At 56.2% G+C, this 24,450-nt stretch overlaps 2 protein-coding genes across 2 annotated transcripts; one reads left to right on the plus strand and one right to left on the minus strand.

The window, feature by feature from the left end:
- The first annotated feature begins 90 nt into the window (after nt 1-90).
- Nucleotides 91-20,208, plus strand: Tead3 (TEA domain transcription factor 3). Its single transcript, XM_034523960.2, has 13 exons — nt 91-478; nt 9,480-9,731; nt 10,847-10,911; nt 14,190-14,252; nt 15,274-15,285; nt 15,724-15,861; nt 15,985-16,034; nt 16,313-16,374; nt 16,862-17,004; nt 17,115-17,288; nt 17,458-17,598; nt 17,707-17,859; nt 17,969-20,208. Exons 1-13 carry the CDS (start codon nt 91-93, stop codon nt 18,080-18,082), a joined length of 1,755 nt encoding a protein of 584 aa, XP_034379851.1. The 3' UTR covers nt 18,083-20,208.
- On the minus strand, nt 19,705-22,478 carry Rpl10a (ribosomal protein L10a). The gene is made up of 6 exons (XM_034524035.2): nt 22,396-22,478; nt 22,126-22,200; nt 21,822-21,902; nt 21,336-21,484; nt 20,068-20,240; nt 19,705-19,906 (listed from the first exon to the last, which is right to left on the minus strand). The coding sequence occupies exons 1-6, from the start codon at nt 22,398-22,400 to the stop codon at nt 19,736-19,738; spliced, it is 654 nt and encodes a 217-aa protein (XP_034379926.1). The 5' UTR covers nt 22,401-22,478; the 3' UTR covers nt 19,705-19,735.
- Between the last annotated feature and the right edge of the window lie 1,972 nt (nt 22,479-24,450).

Below are 24,450 nucleotides of genomic sequence, written 5' to 3' on the forward strand. Positions count from 1 at the left end.
GGAGCGCCCCCGGGAGCTCGGAGCAGGTAAGCCGGGGGAACGCAACTCGGAGGCCTCGCGCGCAGAGGTGACTGCTCGGGTGGCTTCTGGATGGCGGGGACCCGGGACACTCTGGGGGCTCTGAGCTATTGTCCAGCCCGCGCCCGAGCCCAGGACCTGGGTGCCGGGAACTTTGGAGGGAAGGGGGGAGACGCTCTCCGGGAAGCCCCGCCCACCCCACCCCACCCCCCCGCGACCCGGAGGCTGGGAAGCCCGGAGTGTCCCGGGTGCCCGGGCCTGGCCCCGCCGTGTGCTGGGGTGTGCGCCCGGAGCCGCGGGCTTGGAGGGCCTGCCGCCGGGGACTCGTATCCGGGGCGCCCTTTGGACTCCGAGAGCCCGCGGGCCCCGGGCTCCACGCAGGCCTTGGCCAGGGCGCGCCAGTGTGCGCGCTGCTCGCGGCTGCGCTGGGACCCGGCCTGGGTGATCTGGAAGCCACAGTGTGAGCCCGGAGCGTGTGCGCACCCAAGGGCGGGGTTGGGGGGACGCCTGTCCCCTTCAGTTCTGCCGCCCGCGTCCGGGCGAGTCCCAGCTCCTTGCTCCAGGAGCCTCGCTCGGGACGCGGCTGGATTTGGGGCCTTCCCCTGCACTTCTCCGGAGAACTTGTTAAGGCAGTTGTGAGCGGCTGGGCTTCCCACTCGGGTCCTCTCCATTGTCTGTCACGTCTTTATTTCTGACTGAGAAGGGAGACCGGAGCGCTGGTGTGGGTCTGTTTTCCAGCCCCAGCAGGCCCTCGGGCAGTGTCACTGAAGCCCCTACTCTACCCACCCCCCAACAGGGGCCCTGATTGAGGGCTTAGATTGTTAAAGAGCAAGGAGGAAACGAACGAAGCCTGGGGCCGGGCTTCTCAGGGCCTGTGTGTCCCTCTGTATCTCGAGTTCTCCAGGTAGGGGCAGAACCAAGTCAGGCCTGGACTTGTAGTCCAGCCGGGAGGATGGCAGTGGGGGCTGGACAGAGCTTTGAGGGGCTGGTGTCCATGGTGGTTCCGTGTATTCGAACTCTCATAGCCTGGATCTGTCTGTACACACAGGGTTCCGCCTCAGTGCTGGGGTCTGGGACACCCCTACACACACAACCAGCTTGCGGGATACTGCCTCCTGGGGTCAGGAGGGAAAGCAGATAGAAGTTGAAGGCATAAGGAGACTGTGTCTCTGCCCTTCCTAGTCCCCGAACCTCCTTCTCCAGACCTGTCCGGTCTTTCCTTCCCACTCTGGTCTTCCCCGTTGTCTGACATGCTTTTTATTCCTTCATGGAAAGGGTGAGGGGTCTGTCTACTCATCCCTTGGGCAAAGACTGGACACAAGACTGAACTACCCCCTCCTCAGGGAGGGGCTGAAAGCCAGGCCTTCCCCACCTCCAGGGAGGGAACTGTAATTAATCCTAATTAGCACTTTGGGGAACAGAATGGTCAGTGGTTGGCAGGAAATCTTTGAGTGTGTGCACACACACAGGTGTGTGTCTACCCAGGCTCTTTTCATCCACCATCACTGAAGTTTTACACCCTAACTTGTTCTGCTGTTGGGGGAAAGAAAAAAAAAAAAAAAGCCTAAAAAGAGATAGCTCAGCTGAGGGCAGGAGACAGGTCTCTGGCTTGCCAGCTGTGTTGGTGGCTCCTCAGGTGCCTGATCCCTCATCTCCTCAGAGGCTTGTTCCCCTGTCTGCCTTTGGTCTCCACCCATCAGGGAAACTGAACCTGGCTGGGGGTGTCTGGAGAAGTGGGTGGGTAGCCCCAGATAGTACAAGGAAGGGGTGGGGAGCAGAGTCTGGGGAAGGACATGTAGTTAAAGCATGGTAGCCTGAAACAGATCTGAAGGGATGGGGGAGGCTGCGTGGAGTTGGGGATACTTGCCTTTGTAAATGGGGTTCAGAGGTCACTGGATGGCTACCATCAGCCTCAATCCTAGAGCCTTTCAGGGCCCCCTACGGTTCCACATAGGAGCTTTTGCTGGAACAGAAGCCACCAGTCCTGTCCTGGGTGGATACAGAGGAGCTGAGGGTTGGAGGGGGGACTTGAACTTGAGGAGTGGTAGAGGGAGCTGACACAGTGTTCTCGGGTTCCCAGGAGGTTCCAGCCTATCCCCATGGGTCACAGGAGCTGTGGCAGCCCAGGACCCCAGCCTGAGCCTGTCTGGTTACACTTGGGGATCGGCAAGCCGCTGCTGTCCCGTCTTCTAGAGAGGCATTGCTTGCTCCAGACCCTCTGGAGGCTAGGGCCAGAGAATCCAGACCCAGGTCCCCAGAGCCTTAGGCCTTGGGGTTTCCTAGAGTGCCGGATTGTTTCCTGGACTCCCTGCCAGGCCTGAAAAGACAGGAAGTGATAGACGGAAATGGGAACACAGCTGCGGTTGAATGGATTTGAGGGTAGTGAGGGGTCCTCCATGTGGGCCACACTGTGCAGTGGGTATGTGTGGGAAAGGACCCAGGTATAGTCTCTGTGACCACAAGTGGGAAAAGCCACGTAAGGCGGCGGGCAGCAATGTGTGTGTGAGAGCCACATTCCCCCCCCCACCATCACTTCGGTCATGAGAGAAACAGACCTTGGGCTGTCGGGAGAGACAGCTCTGAGGGTAAAAGGAGTTGGATGTCCAGGACCCATGTGGTGGAAGGAGCCTGTGAGAATCTGGTGTAGGGCATGGAGATGCCTCTGTGTGTGTGTATGAGTGTGTGACAGAGAGAGAGAGAGAGAGAGAGAGAGAGAGAGAGAGAGAGAGAGAGAAGCTCCACCCCACGGGGATGACATTCCGGTGTCAGGTACCACACTAGGGTAGTTGTGGAGAAAATTTGTGTGTCTGTGGGTACACTGGCTGTGTGAGGGACCATGGTGCTGAGATTCTACCTGAGGGGGACATTCCATGTGACCTGTCATGTCATGGTGTGGCCACTTCTGTTGTCGGTTGTGAAATGATGTGTGAGGTGGCTTTGGGTTTGCCTGTGTGACTATTGATGACACTACGTGTGAGTACAAGGACAGGGCGCTCTGCCGCCACAGATGCATACGAGGGCGCAGTGTGTCCCGAGGAGCTGGATGCAATCTATGCAGTCTGTATCCTGTGAGACAGCCTGGGAGAGCCAGGCGGAGTATGTGGCTCTCTGTGTGAGAAACTGGGGTGTGACTGAGACCAACTCCGTGGGTGGTCACTGCCTCAGCTTGTGTGGGTGACATTCTCAGGGCTCTGCCACACAGGGTGTGGGGGCCTGTGACCCCAATGTGCTATCTACCTGGAAGATACCTTGGAAAAGATACTGTCAAGTCAGGTGTGGCGGTGCGTACCTTTGGAAGCAGAGGCAGGTGGATTTCTGTGCGTTAGAGAGGCCAGCCTGGTCTACAGAGCGAGTTCCAGGACAGCCAGGGCTATACAGAAAGAGTCTGTTTCAAAAAATTTTTTAAAAAATGATGTGAAAGAAGAAAGAAGAGAGAGAGAGAGAGAGAGAGAGAGAGAGAGAGACTAACATTGTAGATGTTATATGTACAAATTTTTGTTTTTAACACAATATGACTTTTTTTCTCCACTCACATTTGCAACTCCCAACACATGGGAGGCAGAGGTGTGCGGGTGGTGAGTTCAAGGCTGGCGAGAGCTACAAACTGAGACCTTATATCAAAACCCAGTAAGAAAAAAAGGTAGTTAAAATGACAAATTTACCTTATAACACACGAAACCCTAATTTGAGTTTTTCTTCGAAGTTGTGAACCCCAACACTTGGGAGTACCGCAAGTTCCAGGGTAGCCTGGGTTTCCAAAAAGGGTGGTGGGGTCAGCGAGATGGCTCAGCAGGGCAAGATGCTTGTGGCCAAGGCTAACAACCTGAGTCTGATCTCCAGGACTGATGTGGAGAGGACTTCTACCAGTTGACCTCTGACCTCCACATGTGTGCAGTGGCCCGTCAGTGCTCATACGTGCATGGATAAATAAATAACTACCTATGAATACATGTGAACATCAATATACACATATAAATGCATATATTTAAAAAACAAGAGGCTACACCTTGCTATGGCAGCTGCCTCCTGTGAGAGGAAGGGGAAGGGAAGGTAGGATAGAAGCCTATGTGCTTATAAAGGATACTGACTTCAAGTGGCATCATGTTCGCTGGCAGCCCAGTGGATGACCTGGGGCAGGTAGACAGACATATGTTAACCAAGCTTTGTGAGACCCCAGTTCCTCAGATTGTCCCTCAGCCTGTCCCCGCTGGATCTCTGAGGTTCCTTCTACTCGGAGACCCTGGAGAGGGGTTGGAAGGTGTTCTGTTCCTGGACCGATCAGCTTTGTCTGTAAGAGGCCTAGGGGCTCTGGGGAGGGGGCTGTTCCTGGCTGGGGCGCCTAGAAGTGGGGGAGATGGATGGGAACCGTGGCTCTCAAAATTGGAAGCACATTAGTAAGCTGGAGCGGTGAGGCCCCGCCTTCTCCAGTGGGTCTGGAAATTACTCCCTCCTGTGGAGAAAGGGAGAGGGTCCTCCCTCCCCCAGCATGGCAGGGCGTGGCAACTTGGCAGGTCCCTCCTGGGTCCTTAGACTGGAGGTGGGAGAGGCACAGAGCATCTGTACCCCCTCCCCTAGCCCATTCTGGTCCCAACCAGAGCTTGGCCACTTGTAGGGTGGGAGCCTCTGGCAGCTGGAGAACAGCTGGCTGCTGTTGGGGGTGGGGTGGAGGGAAGAAAGGCTAGGGGTGTGGGGAGGCCCAGCGCGCCCTTTCCAGCCCACGGTGGAGCGCTCCGGGACCCACTGATTTACCCACGTTGGGTTATAGCTCCAGTAAGCGGAGCATTTGGGGGCTGGGATCTCTGGAGGGCAGGTAGCTGCTGACAGCAGGGCCCAGCTCAGCCTCTGTACCCCTGGGAAACACATCGATGTTAACCAAGCTTTGTGAAACCCCAGTTCCCCAGGTTGTCCCTAAGCCTGTCCCCGCTGGATCTCTGTGGTTCCTTCTACTCGGAGACCCGGGAGAGGGGTTGGGAGGTGGTCTGTTCCTGGATCGATCAGCTTTGTCTGTAGGAGACCTGAGGGCTCTGAGGAGGGGGCTGTTCCTGGCTGGACACCTGACAGACAGCGTGCCTCGGCTCTGCTGTGCCCCCACCAGCTCTCGGGGAGCCTTCGCCTAAGCTTGGCTCTCCCCCCTCAGAGGGAGCCACTGGACTGGTGGTCTGGAGGAGCAGGGCCTGGACAGACGCCCAACTCTGGCCTCCACTCAGAGCTGTCTGGCCAGTTCTGCCCGCAGATCTGGCCCCGGGGCTGGGAGTGGGCAGCCAGGGCCCCTTATCTCCTTGGGCCTCCTGGCCCCCTTCCTCGTCAATGACCCCCAGGCTGAGGGCCTGGGACGGGGAGGAGGCAAGTGTGACTGATTTGCGGGCCGAGGGTGAGGAGAAAGACTAAAGCCATGCAGGAAACTCCAGCTTGAGGGAAGAGGGTCTGTGGGAGGAGGAGCTGAGCCAGGCCCCACCCGCCCCTCCCGCCTTTCTCCTCCTCCTCATGGGTCAGTCTTTACTCTGATCTAACTTCCAGGCCCCCCCCCCACTTCCTCCTGCTGTATCCTTATGGGTCCCACCTCCTTGCCTCTTCACCTGGGTGCCAGTGGGCCCATCCCTAGGTCCTTGCTGGGTGTGGACGGGTTACTCTTCTCCCTCCTCCTACCCCAGATGGGAGTCCCTCAGTCTGCCTGCCTGTCTGGAGAGCAGGCTGTCTGGCGTTTGCTGGTTTCTGTCTGCTCTCTCTCTCTCTCTCTCTCTCTCTCTCTCTCTCTCTCTCTGTGTGTGTGTGTGTGTGTGTGTGTGTGTGTGTGTGTGTGTGTGTGTACAGTTCGCTGTTCTTGTTTGGCTCGTGCTAGGTGACTCTTCTGGGACCCTTCCATCCACCTGGGCCCATCTGCCCCTCCATTTCCTGTTCCCCTGTTCCTCTCAGAACACAGCCTCCAGCTGGAGGTTGTCTCTGGGGACTGGCCTGCCCAAGTAAGTCAGCCCCTTGAGACTCACAGCCTCCTTTCTCCCATGTGGTCCCAGGGTTTGGGGGTGAGCACCCACACTCAGCCACTATCTTCACCCACCATAGTAACCCTGGGAGGGCAGTTGTGATCACCCCAGTGGTCTCAACCCCTCCTGAAGGATGTCTACATGAAATGATGTCAGCAGAGGAGACCCCTGACCACAGTATTTGCTGGGCAGCCAAGAACCTTTCAGACATGTGCTGTGTGAAGCTGTTGAGGGGGGGGGCACCATTTATGTCATCTGTATGGACACTCTGCCCTCCAGAGGTGTGTCCCTAGAACCATGTCAGGCCTGTCCTGCAGGTGCCCAGGAGGCATGTAGAGTGTGTATATTAGGGTCCCTACTCCTTGATACTTTCTACCCCCTTTGCCTTTTTCCCTCCCCAGCTATCTATCCAAGATCCCAGCCAGGGGTTGCCCCATCCCCCAGCCTGTCCCAGCTCCCAGGCTGCTCTGTTCGCCATATTTGGCCACATGCTCCCTCGGGGGCGGGGCAGGACTGACATCACCCAGGAGGGGGGCATGGCCTGGATGAGGGGAAGCAGCCAGAGACTTTGGGGAGGCCAGAAAGTTTCTTCAGAAATCAGGCTACCAGGACTCCCCATGCTCTGAGTCTGATTGTTCCACTGGAGGTTGAAGGCCCGGACTGAAGGCTCCTATCTCTGGGTGGGTCCTCTGACCCTTCCAGCTGGTCCGACAGCCAGCCCGTTAGCATCAGACTGGTATCTGAGGAGGCTAAGGCCTTCACTGCTCCCCCAATGGCCCCCTCCCCCAGCTATCACAGCATCTTGTCCGTTTCTTCTGTAAGCAGAGGGTTACCGACCTAGACAGGTCCTGTGGTGAGGGACAGGCTCTGGATAGGAGCATCTGACCTTTGCTGCCCACTGGCCACCGAGAGAGACTCCTGGGTACCTTGGAAGCCACCAGAAAGGCTGGTCTTGTACAGTGGTGTAGGGTCTTTGAAGTTTTTACACCTACTTGAGCTGAGGGGGCTTCGTGGCTTGGACTTTCTTTTCCTATTCAGGCGGTGGGTTTCGATGCCTTTTTTTCTTGTCTACAGGGTCAGGGAATGAGCAGCAAGGGCCTCTCTTCTCCCCCATGAATGCTGGCTGCCATCTCTGCCAGTAGCCAGTAACTCTCTTCAAAACCTAGCTGTATGTTTCACTGTGTATCCTTGGGGTAACTGTTTAACTTCTCTGTTCCTTGGGTTTCCTCGTGTACAAAGTAGCAATAATACTAAGTAGCACTTCTGAGTCCATGTATAAAGTCCCACACTTGCCTGGTGTACGGAGGCGCCACTGTTGGAAATATTAACACTAAACCTGATGTCCAGCGCTCTGTGTAATTGCATACATATGCCTGGGAGGCTGAGGCAGGTGAATGGCCAGCTTGGGCTACATAGTGAGACTGTCTCTAACATAGATATGTCCTGGAACTCGCTCTGTAGACCAAGCTGGCCTCAAATTGGGAGATCTGCCTGCCTCTGCCTCCTGAGTGCTGGATTAGAGGTGTAAGCCACCAGGCTGGCAGATGCTGCATCCCTGCTTCCCCAGAGCAGAAGTCATGGAGGTCTAGAGATCCCCAGGTTCCGGTGTACCGGGGTTGCTAGAGATACAAGTGGTGTTCATGGAGGATAGAAAGGGTGCCCCCCCATTCCCAGAGCCTCGACCCATCTGCCATGTGGGCCAGGACAGAGCTGTGTGGGGGTGGTTTATGGGCTGGTGTGGGGCTGAGGAGGCACAGGAACAGGAAGTGGATGGAGGCCAGACTGGCGGAGCCAGGTTGCTGGCTGCACCTCCTAGCTGTCCTGTGTAGTCTCTGTCCTGGCCACTCCCAGGGCATCACCGGGCCCATGTTAAGGTCCTCTGTGGGGTGGGTGAGAATGGTCTCACCTCACAGCAGGACTGCTCCAATGCTGGTAGGAGTGGGTAGTGAGGACCCTGACTGGAGTCTTCACCTCCTTCCCCCTGAGGGCCGCAGACACACCAGCCCTTGCTTGACACTCCTCTTCAGAGACTGCCTGGGGAGCCTCAGCTTTCTTGTTATAAATAAGTATCCTCCATGTCTGCCTGTGTAGAGACTGACCAGATTTGCAGTTGCCATGTGTGTGGGGTGTAGCCCTCACATAGTCCAGGCTGGACCCTCACATAGCCCAGGCTGGACACAGCTGAGTGTGACCTTGAACTCTTGCCACAGCCTCCTAAGTGCTGAAGTTACAGGCTTCTACCCTCATGCCCAGTGTTTCAAAAGGTTTTTAATTTGTGATTTGAGTCAGGGTCTTCCTGTGCAGTCCAAATTGAACTTTGCAATGAGTCAGCCACCCAAAGCTGGGTTACAGGCAAACACATGCCTGGCTCAAACCAGCAATCCTCCTGCCTCGGGCTCCCAGTTGTGCAGCACCTGTTGATATGTATTACTGTTATAGTTGGTGATCAAGATCTTTTCCCTTTTACCCTTTTTAATTTATTTTTATTTCATGTGAATGGGTATTTTGCCTGTGTGTATGTGTCTGTGAGAGGGACTGGAGTTACAAGTGTGAGCTGCCATGTGGATGCTGGGAATTGAACTCAGGACCTCTGGAAGAGCAGCCACGGCTCTTAACCATTGAGCTGTCTCCCCAGCCTTTTACAGTTTTATTACAATTATTTATTCCTATGTGCATGTCTATGCCTGCGTCTGGAGGTTAAAGGACAGCTTCCAGGAGTTGGTCTCTCCTGCCATGGTGTGGCCCCTGGGTGGGTATCATGTAGCCCAGGCTGTTTAGTGGAGGAGGCTGGATTCCTGATCCTCCTGCCTCAGCTTTCTGACTGCTGGGATTACAGGGGCACACCCCCACCCCCACGTGCAGCTAATATTACTGTTTCAGTGTTTCCAGCCTAGCCTTTTAACCCTCATAACTTAAGGAAACCCTTTTTTTTTGTTTGTTTGTTTGGTTGTTTTTTGTTTTTTTGTTTTTTGTTTTTTTGAGATAGGGTTTCTCTGTATAGCCCTGGCTGTCCTGGAACTCACTCTGTAGGTCAGGCTGGCCTCAAACTCAGAAATCCGCCTGCCTCTGCCTCCCAAGTGCTGGGATTAAAGGCGTGCGCCACCACCGCCCGGCATCCCTTTTTGGTTTTTAAAATAGATTTGCGCTTTTAATTTTGTGTATGTGTGGCATGTGGGACCAGAGGTGTCAGGGTCCCCTGGGACTGGAGGGACAGGCAGGCGTTAGCTGGACATGCGTGCTGGGAACGGGACTGGGATCTTCCACTCCTAACCGTCTCTCCAGCCCTCACCTTTGACTTTTTATAGGACCCCCATGCTCAGAGAGGTAAACTAACTCCTGCAAGGTCACACAGCTCTGAAGAGGCTTGATTAACTTCAGTCTCCAGCCTGGAGCACTTACCCGTGGTGTGGGGAGCACTGAATGTGACCGCTGGGGTGGGTGGGAAAAGCCTGCCCTAACCTTTGACATCTGCTTGTCTAGGCTCAGGCCATCCAGGGGGCTCAGGCCCAGAGCCCAGAGCAACCAGCACAATAGCGTCCAACAGCTGGACCGCCAACAGCAGCCCCGGGGAGGCCCGGGAAGATGGGTCCGAAGGCCTGGACAAGGGGCTGGACAACGATGCCGAGGGGGTGTGGAGTCCGGACATCGAGCAGAGCTTTCAGGAGGCCCTGGCCATCTACCCGCCTTGCGGCCGGCGCAAGATCATCCTGTCAGATGAGGGCAAGATGTACGGTGAGTACCAGGCAGAGGTGGGCGTGGCCCCGCCCGCTGGCTCCGCCCCCTGCTCTCTGTTCCTTGCCAGACCGGTTGGTTGGGGGAGCCCTGGCGGCTTGCCCGGCGGGCGAGTCCGGGCCGGCCCGCTTGGGCTGCGTGTGTCTGGGGCCTCCTCCAACTGCACCTCGCAAACAGGCCTGCCACAGCCCACACGCGCCCTGCCTCTCCCCAGCCCTGCCGGCTGGAGGTTTCGGGGTGACTCAGGGGGCCAGGAAAACTGGGTCAGTCCAGTGAGCCTCTGTCAGGAGCCTGTGGCCTAGTGAGGCAGCCCCAGACTCCAACTCCCAACATCCAGGATTGAGGGGATACCATAGGGAGATTAGGGGCCCACTGTCTGGACAGGACAGTCCCTTGATGCTTAAAAAACTGCACTCTTGGGACAGGAAGATGTTCTGGGGTGCCCCACCGGGTGGGGCCGCCTGCCCACACTGCACCCTCACCAATGGCTGGGCAGCCCCATGGGGTATTTTTAGACAAGGGGTTGGCGGGTAGGGAGGAGCAGTGGGGCCTGTTCTGTCATCGCAGAGGAATTTAGGGAATGTGGCAGTTCTGGGGAGGCCAAGAGGTTGGGGGGCTGAGCGCACACCCTGGATGCTGACATACACCCTGTGGTATGTCTAGGCGGCCCCCACATTGCATAGCCTACTCCCCAAGATGGTCTCTGGTATTGTGCAGTCTCTACCCCCAGACTCATTGGGCATTGTTGTATAGTACGCTCGCACATGGACCGAGTGACAGATACACCTTGACCCAAGCTGTCAGTATAAGAGATGCATCAGAGATCTCCTGTCTTCCTCTCACTAGAGAAGGGACAGAGCTTACTCAGGGTCTCCCATGACCGGGATGAAACCAGACAAAACAGCTCACAGATAGGGGACATGGGCTGAGACCCACCCAAACCCCCAGCCTCTGAGCCTTGCTCAGAGTGATACCTTGCTGCCCAGGAAGCCTGTCAAAGCTTTTCTGTAGGCCATGCCCTCCCCCAAGTCCTGGAGGCAGTATACAGTGAAAAATAGGCGTGCCCAGCCCTGGGTTCTACTCTCTCTGTCCTCACTGGCTGTCTCCCTCACTAGGTCGAAATGAGCTGATTGCCCGCTACATCAAGCTGAGGACTGGAAAAACCAGGACGAGAAAACAGGTAGAGAGATGGCCCTGGTCCCCTGCCCCCCCCCGACCTGAGATGACCATGGTCCCCTGTCACACCACCTATGGGTGCCTTGGCTGTAGGAAACACAGTTTAGCCCACAGGGCCTGCTCACCGGTCAGAAAGATGGGTATTTGCCTAGTTGGGGTGGATAGTAAAACAGCTACAGTCCTGCTGGGGGTGAGCCTGAAGGAGGAATGCCAGAACCTCCATCGGAAGGTGTGGGAGTTAACCAGGGAGGGGAGGGCCATGCCAAGTGGGGGTTCAGTACATCAGGCAGGGTAGCAACCCCCACAGTACCCTACTTGCGTCAGCACACACCAGAAAACTGCCAAGTGATGGAGGTCACACCATTCGGCCTGCCTGTGACCAGAGGGCCACTCAGAGCCAGCTCTTCATTGACTTCCCACATGATGCAGGGTTTCCATTGCTGTGATCCAGACCCACGACCAAAATCACCTTGGGAAGGAAAGCGTCTGTTTCACCTTACAGGTCTAGATATCAGGCCACCACTGAGGAAAGGCAGGAGCCTGGAGACAGGAGCTGGAGCTGAAGCAGGGGCCATGACGGTTGCTTCTTGCTGCCTTTAAATATATATATATATTTAATGTATATGAGCACACTGTCCTTGACACACCAGAAGGGGGCACCAGATCCCATTACAGATGGTTGTGAGCCACCACGTGGTTGCCGGGAATCAAACTCATAACCTTTGGAAGGGCAGTCAGTGCTCTTAACCATTGAGCCATCTCTCCAGCCCCCTGCTACCTTCTTACAGTATCCCAGACTTTCCCAGGCATAGTACCATCTAGAGAGGGCTGGACTCGTCCGCATCAATCAAAGGGATGCACCACAGGCTTGTCCACAGGCCATTCTGGTGGGGACATTTTCTCAAGCCTGGTTCCCTTTCCAAATGACTCTAGCTTGTGTCAAGTTAACATAAACCTAAGAAACTGGGAAACGGGAGTTTAGTGATACCTCCCACCTCACCCACGTATTGTGTCACTGAGCTAGGTGGAGTGGAGTCAAGATTGGACCCTACACCTAACAGGATGAGCTAGGAGAAAGGGAGGGAGCCTGGGTAGAGGGGGAGGCGGATCAGGGAGTGGAGGTGGTTGTGGGGCAGTGAATCCAGGAAGCCAGCCAGGAGGCAGAGGCAGAGACTACATTCACAGGGTGCTCCTGGGAAAGCTGGCAGCTGTGGGTGATGTTGGATGAATTAGATCTGGGATACCTAGGGGAGACGTCAACTGAATCTCTAGCCCTTCGAAGGGTTGGGACTCAAACTCCACACCTACTTCTGAGTGTACATAGACAAGCCCCACCTGTCCCTAACCTCAACTCTTAAGAGGGTTCTAGGCTCATGCCTAGGGCATTTAGTGATGCCTGCCCTTGGCCCTGAATGAGTTTCTATGGCAACCTCAGAGACATTCCTTGGGCCTTCAGTGCAGCAGAGGTGGCCACTCGGGCCCCTGTCCATAAGCTCAGGCCTCCTGCACACATGCGAGTGGCACATGCGTGTACTCTGAACACTTGAGAGGCTGAAGTAGAAGCACCCCGTGAGTTTGAGGCCCCAAAGTAAGGCTCCATCTCAGTCCCGTCATCCCCCAGATGACACAGACTCTGAGGTTCCGATAGTCTGTGCTACCTGGGGTTAAGTTGACTTCCCAGCCTCGGCACCTCACAGCTGTGAATTAAGAGATACATGGAAGCAGCAAGTGTATCTGCTGCCGTTTCTGCCACACCCTTATTCTTAGGAACCCGGTTAGCCCTGTAAGTTCAGACTCTGAATCAAACCAAGCTGGCCAAAGGTTGGGCATACGTCCTGCCTCTTTCTGACCCCACTTGCACCTACTCCTGGCTACACCGACCACACAGGGCAAGCCAGCCATCTGGGGATTGGTGTCCATACCTCCTGTCACTTGTAGCATTGGGACCCCCTCTGATTGAACTATGTAGCCCAGGCTGGCCTTCCACTGCCCGCCTCTACCTTCCAAGTGCTGGGGTCAAAAGTGTATGCTACCATGCCTGGCACAATGACTTCATATTAAACAGACAGGCAAATATTAAGTTGGGAGTAAGCCCCTGCCTGTGACTTCCAGCGGTTAGAGCTGGCCCTGAGGAGGTGGCCCCAAGTGCTAAGGGTCTGAAGGAATCCTGGGAGAATAGCTTGGTAATGAAGCCAATAGTCCCCAGAGTCACATGACCTGGGTTTGAATGTCAGCTCTTTATCTGGCTGTGTGATCCTGGATACATAACCGAGCCTCTCTGGGCTTTGATTAGGTCATCTGTAAGTGAGAGGGTTGCTGCAAAGATCAAATGAGTTGGGCGTATGAAGCCTGGGGAACGCCAGCACCCGTGTTTGGTGGCCACCAGTATTGTCGGGGCCTCCAAGTGGAGCATGCAGCTAGGGGGCGTGACTGGGGTTCCAAAAGAACAGTGTCTTTATGGGAATAAACTTTTGAAGAAAACCCACAGCAGCTGCTGATATTGACCACGGAGCAGCCATGATGGCTTGTGGTCTGATCCTGGACCTTGTCATGTGCCGACATACAGTCTGGGCGCTGTTGGCCTGGGATTAGCTCAACTTTAGTCTTTGGCGCTGTCAAGGAGCAGATTACTGGGAAAGAAAGCCTTTAAATAAAAAGTGCCTACTGTGTGCATAACTCTGTTCATGGAAAGGCATGCCTGCCTGGTACAGAAGAAGCTGAAGGAGAAACAGGGGAGAGGGATACAGGGGGATACACAGGACAGTGAAAAGATCTCTGATAGAAGCGGCGGCAGGCAGGCCTTTAATCCCAGTGCTGGGGAGTCAGAGGCAGGAGGATCTCTGTGAGTTCAAGGGCAGCTTGGTCTACATAGTGCATTCTAGAACAGCCAGATCTAATGCTGGGAAGAACCACATGTCTAGCCCGTGTGGTATCTGCAGAGGTGAGGATTTCTATGAGGGGAAGACCCACTTCCTTTGGGTCAGGTACAACTCTCACCTGAGCAGAGCTTGACCAGCAGATCATGGGCTGGGATTCTGTTCTGTGAACAACCTACACTGTGGTGCATGGTGGCCCTTGAGACCACTGTGGGTTAAGACCAAGAGAGAACAGAATTGGCAATGCCAAGTACCACAAGGCATGTGCCCACTGAGACGCCGAGCTCTCCCATCAGACCCTGCTCTGACAGAGATGAAGGCTGGGGTGCTCCTCCGCCCCGGCTATCCTGGCTGTGCCTCCTCACCCTCTGTGTTTTCCTTTGTTGCGGGGCATGGGACCTCCTAGGTGTCCAGCCACATACAGGTTCTAGCTCGGAAGAAGGTTCGGGAATACCAGGTTGGCATTAAGGTACGTTGGGTGCCTAGCAGGGCCTCTGGCCCCTTCCCGGGCCTCATCCGCGGTGCCTTGCCTGTTCTGCACACTGCAGGCCTCTGCCTGGTCAGCTCTCTGGCCCACCATAGCTCTCTCTAGCCTGAGCTCTGTTCTCTCTCTCCTGTCCTCCGCTCCTTCCTTCTCTCTTTCCCTACAGGTCTGTAGTCACTTGCAGGTTCTAGCCAGGAGGAAATCTCGGGAGATTCAGTCCAAGCTGAAGGTATGGGCCCCCTGGCTCTTGGCCTAGCCCTGCCCAGCATCCTTTTGGGCCCAGACCAGGGCCGAGGAACTGAGAGGGTCTGACACACACAAGTGATGGCAGTAAATTCAAAAGCTCCCAGGTGCTCGGTGTGGTGGCACTTTTAACCCTAGCACTCAGGCAGAAGCAGGCAGATCTGAGTTCCAGGACAGCCAGGGCTACACAGTGAGACCCTTGTCTCAAACAAGCCTAAAATTAGGTTGTCAACCTTCACAGGCCTCAGGCCCTGAGGACTACACAAGCCAGTGGCCAGCATCTGAGGGCTACTCAAGCCTGCTTCTCTCCTGTGTTCCCCCTTGTTCTTTTCTCCTGACTGTTGCTTGCTAATGGCCTTGGGGACTTGAGGGAGGACATGAAGGATATTGGCTGGCAGCTAAGTGGGGCGTGGGGAGAACAGACAATTACCAGGCTGAGAACTTCAGTCTGGGGTTCGAGATCTGCCCCCTGTTTTTCCAGCCTCTGAGTCTGCCAATCCTATGGGGCTTACTTCTAGGACAGACACACAGACCCGTGGTCCTTTTTCTTCATTGTCATCTTGCCAGACAATCCCTGGCTAGCAGGCGCTCCCTCTCCAGGTGGGGAGGGGAGGGCCCCCCTCCAGTCCCCCAGCAGCCTCTTGGCTTCCTTGGAAACTGACATCCAAAATACAAGGTGGGGGTGGGTTACCAAAAACAAGTCCCCTCCCCCACAGAGCCCTCAGGTGTCTCTTCTAATGCACTGTCCCTTTCTCCTTCACAGGCTATGAACCTGGTAAGTAACCCAGCACCCCCGGGGAGGGGCTTGAGAGCACCTGGTGACAGGCAGTGTGGGGTGGAACAGAGGTGGATTACTCACCAGACATGCTTCTCGCCTTCAGTACAGTGCCGCTCAGCCTAGCAACCAAACCAAAGTCCCTAAACTGTGAAATAAGAGTCTGGTTTCGTTAAAAAAAAAAAAAAAAAAAAAAAAAAAAAAAAGTCACAGGTAATTGTGAGCGTCCAGGAGGAGCACGCAATGCCCATGTGGGATCCTTTGCGAGGGGCCACTGTACTGGGGCATGGAATAAAACAAAGGGTATTTCATACTGTGGGCTGTGCCCAGAAAGGAGACAGACACCAGGAGACTGGGACCCAGCGAGGGTAGACACACAGAAGCTAGAATTCCTACCTGAAGGGCCTGGCCCAGGCCTGACGTGACCACTGTCCCCAGGACCAGGTCTCCAAGGACAAAGCTCTCCAGAGCATGGCGTCCATGTCGTCTGCCCAAATCGTTTCTGCCAGCGTCCTGCAGAACAAGTTCAGCCCACCTTCCCCGCTACCCCAGGCTGTCTTCTCAACCTCCTCAAGGGTATGGCTGGGCTGGGCTGGGCTGGGCTGGGCTGGGCTGGGGCAGGAGGCTAGGGCAGGGGCTGGGGCAGGCTGGGCTGTAACTGACAGTTTCTGGGTACTGAGGCCCTAGCTTTGTCCACAGTTCTGGAGCAGCCCCCCTCTGCTAGGACAACAGCCTGGACCTTCTCAGGAGTAAGTATTGCCTACCTGAACTGCCGTTAAGTTAATCTCTGGTCACTCCAGGTTCTCAGTTCTGAGACCACGCTGTGAATACCTTTTTGGGGGATGGAAGGGAGTGTAGCCATTGGCTTTGGGATGCAGCTGGGTGCCATCAGAGTTAAAACGCAGAGGTGGTGGGCTAGCTTGTGAGCACGCTCCTTAAGGTATCGGCTCAGGGGAGGCAGGGGAGGAACGGGGACAGGTGAAAGGTCCCGAGGACATCTAACCTGCTTTACCTTTACCGTCGGCAGCATCAAGCCCTTCGCTCAGCCTGCCTACCCCATCCAGCCTCCCCTGCCTCCAACGCTCAACAGTAAGTGTCCCACCATGCCATCTAGTGCCTGACACCTCTGGTGTCTGCCCTTCCGTTTGGGACCTGTCTATTTGTACTGGGTGGGTGACAGCTATAGGAGTTTGAGAGGTTTCTATTCCGTGTAGAAAAAGAAAAAGACACCAAAATCTTGCCGGAATTCCAATCTACGTGATGGTAGTTTTGTTTTCGGTGTAAACACACATTAACAGAGGCACACATAAAAAATCCCATGAGTGCTAGCTACCAAGATTACCTCCTCGGTATTCTTGACATCCACAAGGATGCAAGAAGACATTGGTCACACACATGTCCCTCCCCCCATGTCCCTGGGTGTGGGTTGAGGGACTCATCCACCTATGGGTTCTAGACAGAGACCCAGGCTGCCTCCTAGGCCCCCCAGCACACACGCTTCCTGGACACTGTTCTGGGCTTTACAGACCAACCCTGCTGTCCACCACATGTGGTAAGTCAGAGCTAACCCTTTTAGGTTATGAGTCCCTGGCCCCGCTGCCCCCAGCCACTGCCTCTGCCTCCTCTGTGCCCGCGTGGCAGGACCGCACCATCGCCTCCTCCCGGCTACGCCTCCTGGAGTATTCTGCCTTCATGGAGGTGCAACGGGACCCTGATACGGTAATGTGGGGACGGTGGGGAGTCTGGCCCATGATCCAGCATCCAGCTCGGGGTCCTAGCAGCGGGGTCCTCGGGCCTGCAGGCTGACCCAGGTTCGGCCCTCCCCACAGTACAGCAAACACCTGTTTGTACACATCGGCCAGACAAACCCTGCCTTCTCAGACCCACCCCTGGAGGCGGTGGATGTGCGTCAGATCTACGACAAGTTCCCGGAGAAGAAGGGAGGCCTGAAGGAACTCTACGAGAAAGGTCCCCCGAACGCCTTCTTCCTTGTCAAGTTTTGGGTGAGGCCTACTCTTCTAACCCAAGATGGGCAGCTTGCCCAGCTCTCTGCCCATCCTCCCCCATTAGTGGGCCCTGCAGGCCTCTGGGTAGGTGGGATGGAAACATGGGGGTGGAGATGGGGAAGCAGGTGGCCCAGGCCTCTGCAACACTCTACCCTTCCCTCCCCAGGCTGACCTCAACAGCACAATCCAGGAAGGCCCTGGGGCCTTCTATGGCGTCAGTTCACAATACAGCTCAGCTGACAGCATGACCATCAGTGTCTCCACCAAGGTGTGCTCCTTTGGCAAGCAGGTGGTAGAGAAAGTAGAGGTGAGTGGAGGTCGGGGGTGGGGGGTGGGGGGGGGTGGGGGGCGGTGAGTGGCAGGCACAGTCAGGTCAGCAACACCCAGTCACGCTCCTCCCGGCCCCACTCTGCAGACAGAGTACGCCCGCCTGGAGAATGGCCGCTTCGTGTACCGCATCCACCGCTCGCCCATGTGCGAGTACATGATCAACTTTATCCACAAGCTGAAGCATCTGCCTGAGAAGTACATGATGAACAGCGTGCTGGAGAACTTCACCATCCTGCAGGTGCGAGGCTGTCCTGTGGCTCGGTGGGGACCGGGCTAGCCTGGAGGAGTCCAGTCTGCCCAGCTGTTGCCCTTACTAAGTCCTGGTTCCTTCCTCCCTGCCCCCGTAGGTGGTCACAAGTCGGGACTCACAGGAGACCCTGCTGGTCATTGCTTTTGTCTTTGAAGTCTCCACCAGCGAGCATGGGGCACAGCACCATGTCTACAAGCTTGTGAAAGACTAGCATGCTCTTGCTGTCCACAGGATGGATGCAAGACGGACATCCTCCACACGTCTGCCTGGTCTCCTGGGGTGTGGGTTGGGGGACTTACCCACACATGGGTTTCAGGCTGGGACCCAGGCCGCCTCTCTGGCTCCAGCACACATGCTCCCCGCCACTGTTCTGCGCTTTACTGGAGAGAAGAGGGCTCCGTGGTGAGGTGGCTTGTCTGGGCCCTGAGCCACAGATGACCAGGCTCCACCTGGCCTCAAGTGACATCAGGATTGTACTATGGAGGACACCTTGGGGCTTAGTGTATGGTTGCTGGCCCCTAGGGGAATGTACTGGCAGATGGAGGGTAGCATGAGACTGGGGAGAAGCAGCTTGTAAGGAGGCCCTGGTACAAGGTGTCCAGTTGGGGGACAGGTTGAGAAGGGCCCACACTTCTCTGTACCTTCTGGCTACAAGCCTGTTCCCAGGCCCCTTACACAGCAAGTTTGGGTCTCCCATACCAGTGCCAAGATGGAGGCCCACAGAAGCAGACATAGCCGGAGCCTAGGTTCAGCTACCTCCCTAGCACAGAGCTGGGTACAGGGGCGGGGAAGGGGCTGTGCTGTAGGATGGCACAACTGGGCTGAAGCCTAGACAGGGCTCTACTTCCTGTTCTCCCAGCATACATACCAGCCACTAGGCACCCCTCCCATGTCCTGAAGACAGGTGGCAGGAACAGGAGGCTGCCCCTGCCTTCTCCACATCCAGGTCCCAAGGCTATCTGGGTATTTATGAGTTTCAAATGAAGTACTGTGCACCACCCCCCTCATCCAGCCGGAGCTTCCAGGTCTTCACCAATGCATACTGCTCAGGCCACCTCCGAACCCCACCTAGGTTTTATAACATGTATTATATATATATTTTTGTGTATTTTTAAAATCCAGCTGTGATGGGCTATATCATAAATGGCTCAAGGCAGGGGGCCACTCAAGGCTTGACTCCTGCTTTAAAAAATTAAAAAGATGTTTCTGGGTCAGGACAGTTGTGCCATATGCAACCTAACCACCACCTCATCACATGCAGGCCCAGCACCTGTGGCCAGAGCTCACCTTTCCCAATAGCTACTCTAGCAAATGTGGGAGCCCCTGGGATCACATTAGACCAGGCTGGGCCACCTATAAAGCCTGTGGGGCTGGGATGCAGCTCTGGAGCAGTTTCAGTAATTCTCAGACACCTATCTTTAACAAGGTGGTTCAAATGGACACCTTGCACATTCACTGGCCAGCTGGTAAACCTACGTAGGCCCTGCCTTCAATTCCACAGGTTCGTGCTTGCCCCTCAAGTCCCTCTGGCTTTCAGAGGCCTGCCCAAGATGCAGCCTGGAGGCCGCAGTAGGCAGGACTCTGATGTCCACTGCGGACATGAGCAGTCTATAGGTCTCTTTGCCTGTCACTGCTAGAGTCCCCCTCTGGAAACATTAACAGCCCAAAACCACAACTGGAAAAGGCCAGGTTCTAAATTCTACCCACCCACAAGGGCGAATTTACAATGAGATGAACTGTTAGGTGTAAGCCAAGACAGTATGAGCAAAGGCCACACAGCCACCCCTCCCACCCCTGAGAAACACTCCCCCCAATCACAGGCAGACCAAGGGCTGGATGGCAGCAGGAGCTTTATTGGAGCATCCTAATAGAGTCGCTGGGGCTTGCCCATGGTGCTCTTGATGTACAGGGCCCGGACGTTTTGCCAGTTTTTCTTGAGCAAGGACACCAAGAAATTGACAGCCAGGTGGATGTTGTACACCAGCTCGTCGTCAGTCATCTTCACATGGCCGACTGCCACAGCCAGACACAGCACCTGCACGGAGAAGGTCACCGGGATGAGCATGCATGGACATGGCAGGCCTGTCCCTCCCTCTCTCCCTCCAGTGACCAGGCTTCAAGATCCAGGTGAAGCCCAGGGCTAAGGAGCCCAGACCCAGCTCCTTCTGGCTTCCCACTGTGAATGCCCTGACTGACCTTCTTCATCTGGAACTTGATTGTAGATTTCACCTCATCCACCTTGGCCACCATGTTTTCATTGTGTGTCAGCAGGGAGGGGAACTTGCCAGCCTTGTTTAGGCCTGGGCCCAGGATACGTGGGATCTGCTTGATCAGAGACTCGGAGGCCAAAAAGGCATCATACTTCTTGGCTAGAAGAGGTCACAGACTATTTAGGACCAAGCCAAAAAAGCAGTTCAAACAAACCTTGAAAATGAGAAGGCCGCCAGATTGTCTCCTCAGACCCATGACCACTGAATAATTCCACGCTCAAGTCCTCACATGGGCCACAATTCCCGGTACACAGCACAGAACCGAGGGGCTGTGATGGAGTCCCAGCACGCATGTTAGAATCACCGTAAGCCTGCATTCAAAGTGTCTCAAAATATGGGCTGGAAAGGCGGCTTAGCAGCAAAGAACACTGCTCTTCCAGAGCTCAATTCCCCACTTGGGAGGCAGAGGCAGGCGGATTTGAGTTCGAGGCCAGCCTGGTCTACAGAGTGAGTTCCAGGACAGCCAGGGCTACACAGAGAAATCCTGTCTCGAAAAAAGCCCAGCAGAGTTCAATTCCCAGCACCCACTTGGTGGCTCATGACCATTTGTAAAGGGAACTGCTGCCCTCTTCCGGTGTCAGCAACAGCCAGCTCACATACGTAAAATAAAATCTTAAGGAAAAAAGGTGTCTCAAAATCTGTCCAAGATGAATGAACCAAGCCCAGCTATTTGAGAAGCCCCAAGCAGGCCTGCCACGGTTCAGCCTGGGAACCCTAATGACACCCGAGAACCCAGGGCAGGGTCCTGTGCACCTCAAGAGAGGGTCACCTTCAACCACTGGCAGAGACTCAACAGTACTCCAAATGTTAGACCCATGGAGCTGTTTCCTCCTATCTGTAAACTACAGCCTAGCTCAGTGGACAGAAGGGGCCTGCCACGCCTGACCACTGCACACCCAACCCACACGAGGCCGCCACACCCGAGACCCCGTGACCCCTCCATAGGTTACCAACCAGAGACACAAAACCCCAAACCACTAGCTATGTGAGGGCCTGCCTCCATCAGACTGGCCCGTGGGGGCAATTTTCTCCATTGCAGACGGATGTGAAGCCCACTGAGCGGGGCCACTCTTGGGCAGGCGGCCACGGGGCGTGCGAGGCGTGCCAGTAACGCACTGAACCACCTTCAATTCAGCACCGGGTGAGCCCCAACTCATCTCGTACCCCCCCCAACCCCAGGCCAGCTGCACCTACCCAGCTTTTTGACCAACTTCTTGTTCTTATTGAGCTTCTTGAGCGCCTCGATGTCCATGTGGGGGATATCCACGGCCTTGGCTTCGTCACAGTGCTGCTGGTCCCCCAGGACGCACACCGAGAACTTGGGGCGAGGGGTGGACTTGAGCCTGCGTGCGAGGGGGGAGGGGACGACAGGACAGGTCACGCCCGAGGCTGGACGCGCCAGCAGGCTGAGGCGTCGGGGGCGGCAGCGAGCTTACCCGGAGGTGAGGACACCAGCCTGGCTTCTCAGGCTAGCCGGCGGGCTCGGCCGAGGCCTCCCCACGCCTCCCCTCTTGTTTTAAGACCCAGGGTGGGGGTCCGTCCAGGCAGCCTGGCCGCAGCAGGACTCCTGAACTACCCTGGCACGTCAGTGGCCCCGTGCCCGCCTCGGGCTCGGCCAGAGCGGCACGGGAAGGCCACACGGGGACACTGAGGGCTGGGTGGGGTGAGAGCGGTGCCAACCTGACGGTGCCCGAGAAACGTTTGTCCTTCTGAGGGTCGTAGTTCTTCAGGCTGATCTGCAGCTCCACCGTCTCCAGGAACCTAAGCGAGAGGGGCGCTGTGAGCCCGGGGGATGCTCGCCATGCTCGCCCTGCCCGGGGGATGCTCGCCATGCTCGCCCTGCCCGGGGGATGCTCGCCATGCTCGCCCTGCCCGGGGGATGCTCGCCATGCTCGTCCTGCCCGGGGGATGCTCGCCCTGCCCGGGGATGCTCGCCCTGCCCCGGGGGATGCTCGCCCTGCCCGGGGATGCTCGCCCTACTTACTTGCGGCGCTTGCGCTGGTTCCCGTGCAGGACTTCCCGCACCGCCTCGTACAGGGTGTCGCGTGAGACTTTGCTGCTGTTGGGGAGAAACGAGGGCGCTCAGGGCCGGCCATGCTGGGCCCCCGGGCCGGATGACAGGCCCACAGCGTGCCGGGAGAAGGCTCGCGCCAAGGCCAGCCGCCGGGATTGTCTCCGAGACCGGGCCGCCGGGCGTCCGCGGGGAAGCTGGGTGCACGGATGGCGGCGGATAGCTTCCCCGATAAGTACTTACCTCATGGCTGCGGCGGCCGCGGAAACCGGAAAAGAAGGCAGAGCGCTCTGCGCAAGCGCTCAAATAGAGCGCGTGTTCCCGCGAGAATTGCTCGTTCCGCGGCCCCGGTCCGCGCTCAGGCGAGCCGGAGAAGCGCCACCGTTTGCGGCCGCTGGGGGGCGCCGCCCCGCGGCTTGCACCGTGACAATTGCTTTGGAGGCAGCTGGCAGTCCTGCCACTGGGACTTGGGCCGAAGCTGTGCCCTGGGATCGGGTGTCTCCCTGCTCTCTATCTTCTGCCTGCCCCATGTCACCGGCAGAAGCGTTCTCCTTCGTCGCCTAATTTGGTGATGAGCCCCGGAGAGCCGCTGGGCAGCTGTCGCTGTCCCCCTCTAGCCCGTGCGTTGTGCAACAGGCCGGCCACCGCATGTGGGCAGAGAGGCACGGATGACAGGAATAGCTCCAGGAAGTGATCCTTGCTGAGCTCCGCAGAACTGGAAAGCGTCTTGTGACTGGATGAGGATCAGATGTGCCTCATTTAAGCCTTGAGCCTCCACCTGGGAGACGGCGCCCACCCGACTGCCCTGGCCTTCTGTATAAAGCACCCCCGACTCAGCCTACAGGCAAGATGGACTTTGGACAAGTGCGCCCCTGCAACCCCATCTTTTCTCATTTTCTGTATTTCAAACAGAGTCGTTCTTGTGGCCCGATCCCTGTGTTTTATTAGAGAAGAACCGGGTCAAGGATCCGTGCAGGGAGCCTAAATCTGGAGTGACTCCTTCAGGCCACCCTCTCTGGAACGGGTCATAGATGTGGCCAGCATCCACCATTTCCTGGGGACGGAGCTGAGAAGGGTTCATCTCACCCATCCACACACATACAAATCCAGCACCCGTCAGGCAGAACAAATAAAGCGGGTTCACGCAGGGTCAGAGTGGAGTTCAGGAGCAGGCGGGTTGGAGCTTCAAGTGCCAGCCGCACTGTAGAGGCCACCAACACGGTGAGCTGCTGACCTTTGTCTCTTAGACACTGTTCCCCTTGCTCCTGCACTCTGCATAGCTTGTTCTCAAAAACCAGACTTTCTCACTGGCCTGGCTTCCCTCCCTCCTCACAGGGACGGGGACTCGGAACTTCAGAGGAAGCTATGGTCTGAGAAGCACCACAGCAGGGCTGAGGTGGGAGGATGCTGTCATGAACTTTCTTAAGCTAATTCAGTCACGTCAGTGTGGTAAATTTTTGTTTCTTCGTGTGACCCTGACCCTCCTGGAATTCGCTCTGTAAACCAGGCTGGCCTTGAAATCAGAGATCCACCTGCCTCAGTCTCCTGAGTTCTGGGATTAAAGGCGTGTGCCACCACTGCCCAGCTGTGTGCTCAGTATTTGTTGAGCTGAGGTGCTGTGGAAACAGAGATGTCAAACAGGTCTGCAGCAGGCACCCTGTGTCTTTTCTGCTCCCCTTTCAGCCCATAGGCTAGACATCCCTCAGATCCCAGCTCAAACGTTAGCTGCAGCTGAAGACTGCTCAGTGGGAGAGCCTTAGTCTGGCAGGCAGAAGACTCTGGTGTCCAGGCCCAGCATTAAAACAAAAGGTATGGGTCCCAAGCCCTCGCTCGGTGTAAAGTCACTCAGCCTACTGCATTCCCTGACACTCAAAAGGCAGCTCTGACAGACCTGCTGTGACCGGAGGGGTGGGGGTAGGTAAGGGGGTGAAGGGGGTTATGGGAAAGCAGGCCCGTCTAAGAACACAGGTGCTTGAAGTTCTCTGTAGCTGACCTGTGTATGTTCGTACGTTTGTACTGTGCACACATGAGCACTCTGGGATGCAAACATGCCTCACCACACACACAGACACACACACAGAGGTCAGAGGAGAACCTCGGGCGCTGGTTCTTGCCTTCCATTTTGTCTCAGGCTAAGCTGGCCCTACAGCTTTTGGGGGACTCTCCTGGCCCCACCTCCAGTCAAATCTCAGCCTCACCCACAAACTTTTCTGAGACAGGTCTCTCTCAAGTAGCTTAGGCTGGCCTTAAACTCTGCAGTTAAAGATGACCTTGAACTCCTGATCCTCCCGCCTCCAC

Source organism: Arvicanthis niloticus, chromosome 20 (assembly GCF_011762505.2).
Source record: "Arvicanthis niloticus isolate mArvNil1 chromosome 20, mArvNil1.pat.X, whole genome shotgun sequence".
NCBI classification, from domain to species: domain Eukaryota; kingdom Metazoa; phylum Chordata; class Mammalia; order Rodentia; family Muridae; genus Arvicanthis; species Arvicanthis niloticus.

Coding starts and splice junctions, on each gene's coding strand:
- Tead3 (XM_034523960.2), top strand. CDS start 91: ATGGCGGGGACCCGGGACACTCTGGGGGCTCTGAGCTATTGTCCAGCC. Junction 479..9,479: donor GGTGATCTGGAAGCCACAGT/GTGAGCCCGGAG, acceptor CTGCTTGTCTAG/GCTCAGGCCATCCAGGGGGC. Junction 16,375..16,861: donor CCTGCCTCCAACGCTCAACA/GTAAGTGTCCCA, acceptor TAACCCTTTTAG/GTTATGAGTCCCTGGCCCCG.
- Rpl10a (XM_034524035.2), bottom strand. Junction 21,485..21,821: donor CGTTTCTCGGGCACCGTCAG/GTTGGCACCGCT, acceptor CCTCGCACGCAG/GCTCAAGTCCACCCCTCGCC. Junction 19,907..20,067: donor TCAAGTTCCAGATGAAGAAG/GTCAGTCAGGGC, acceptor TTCTCCGTGCAG/GTGCTGTGTCTGGCTGTGGC.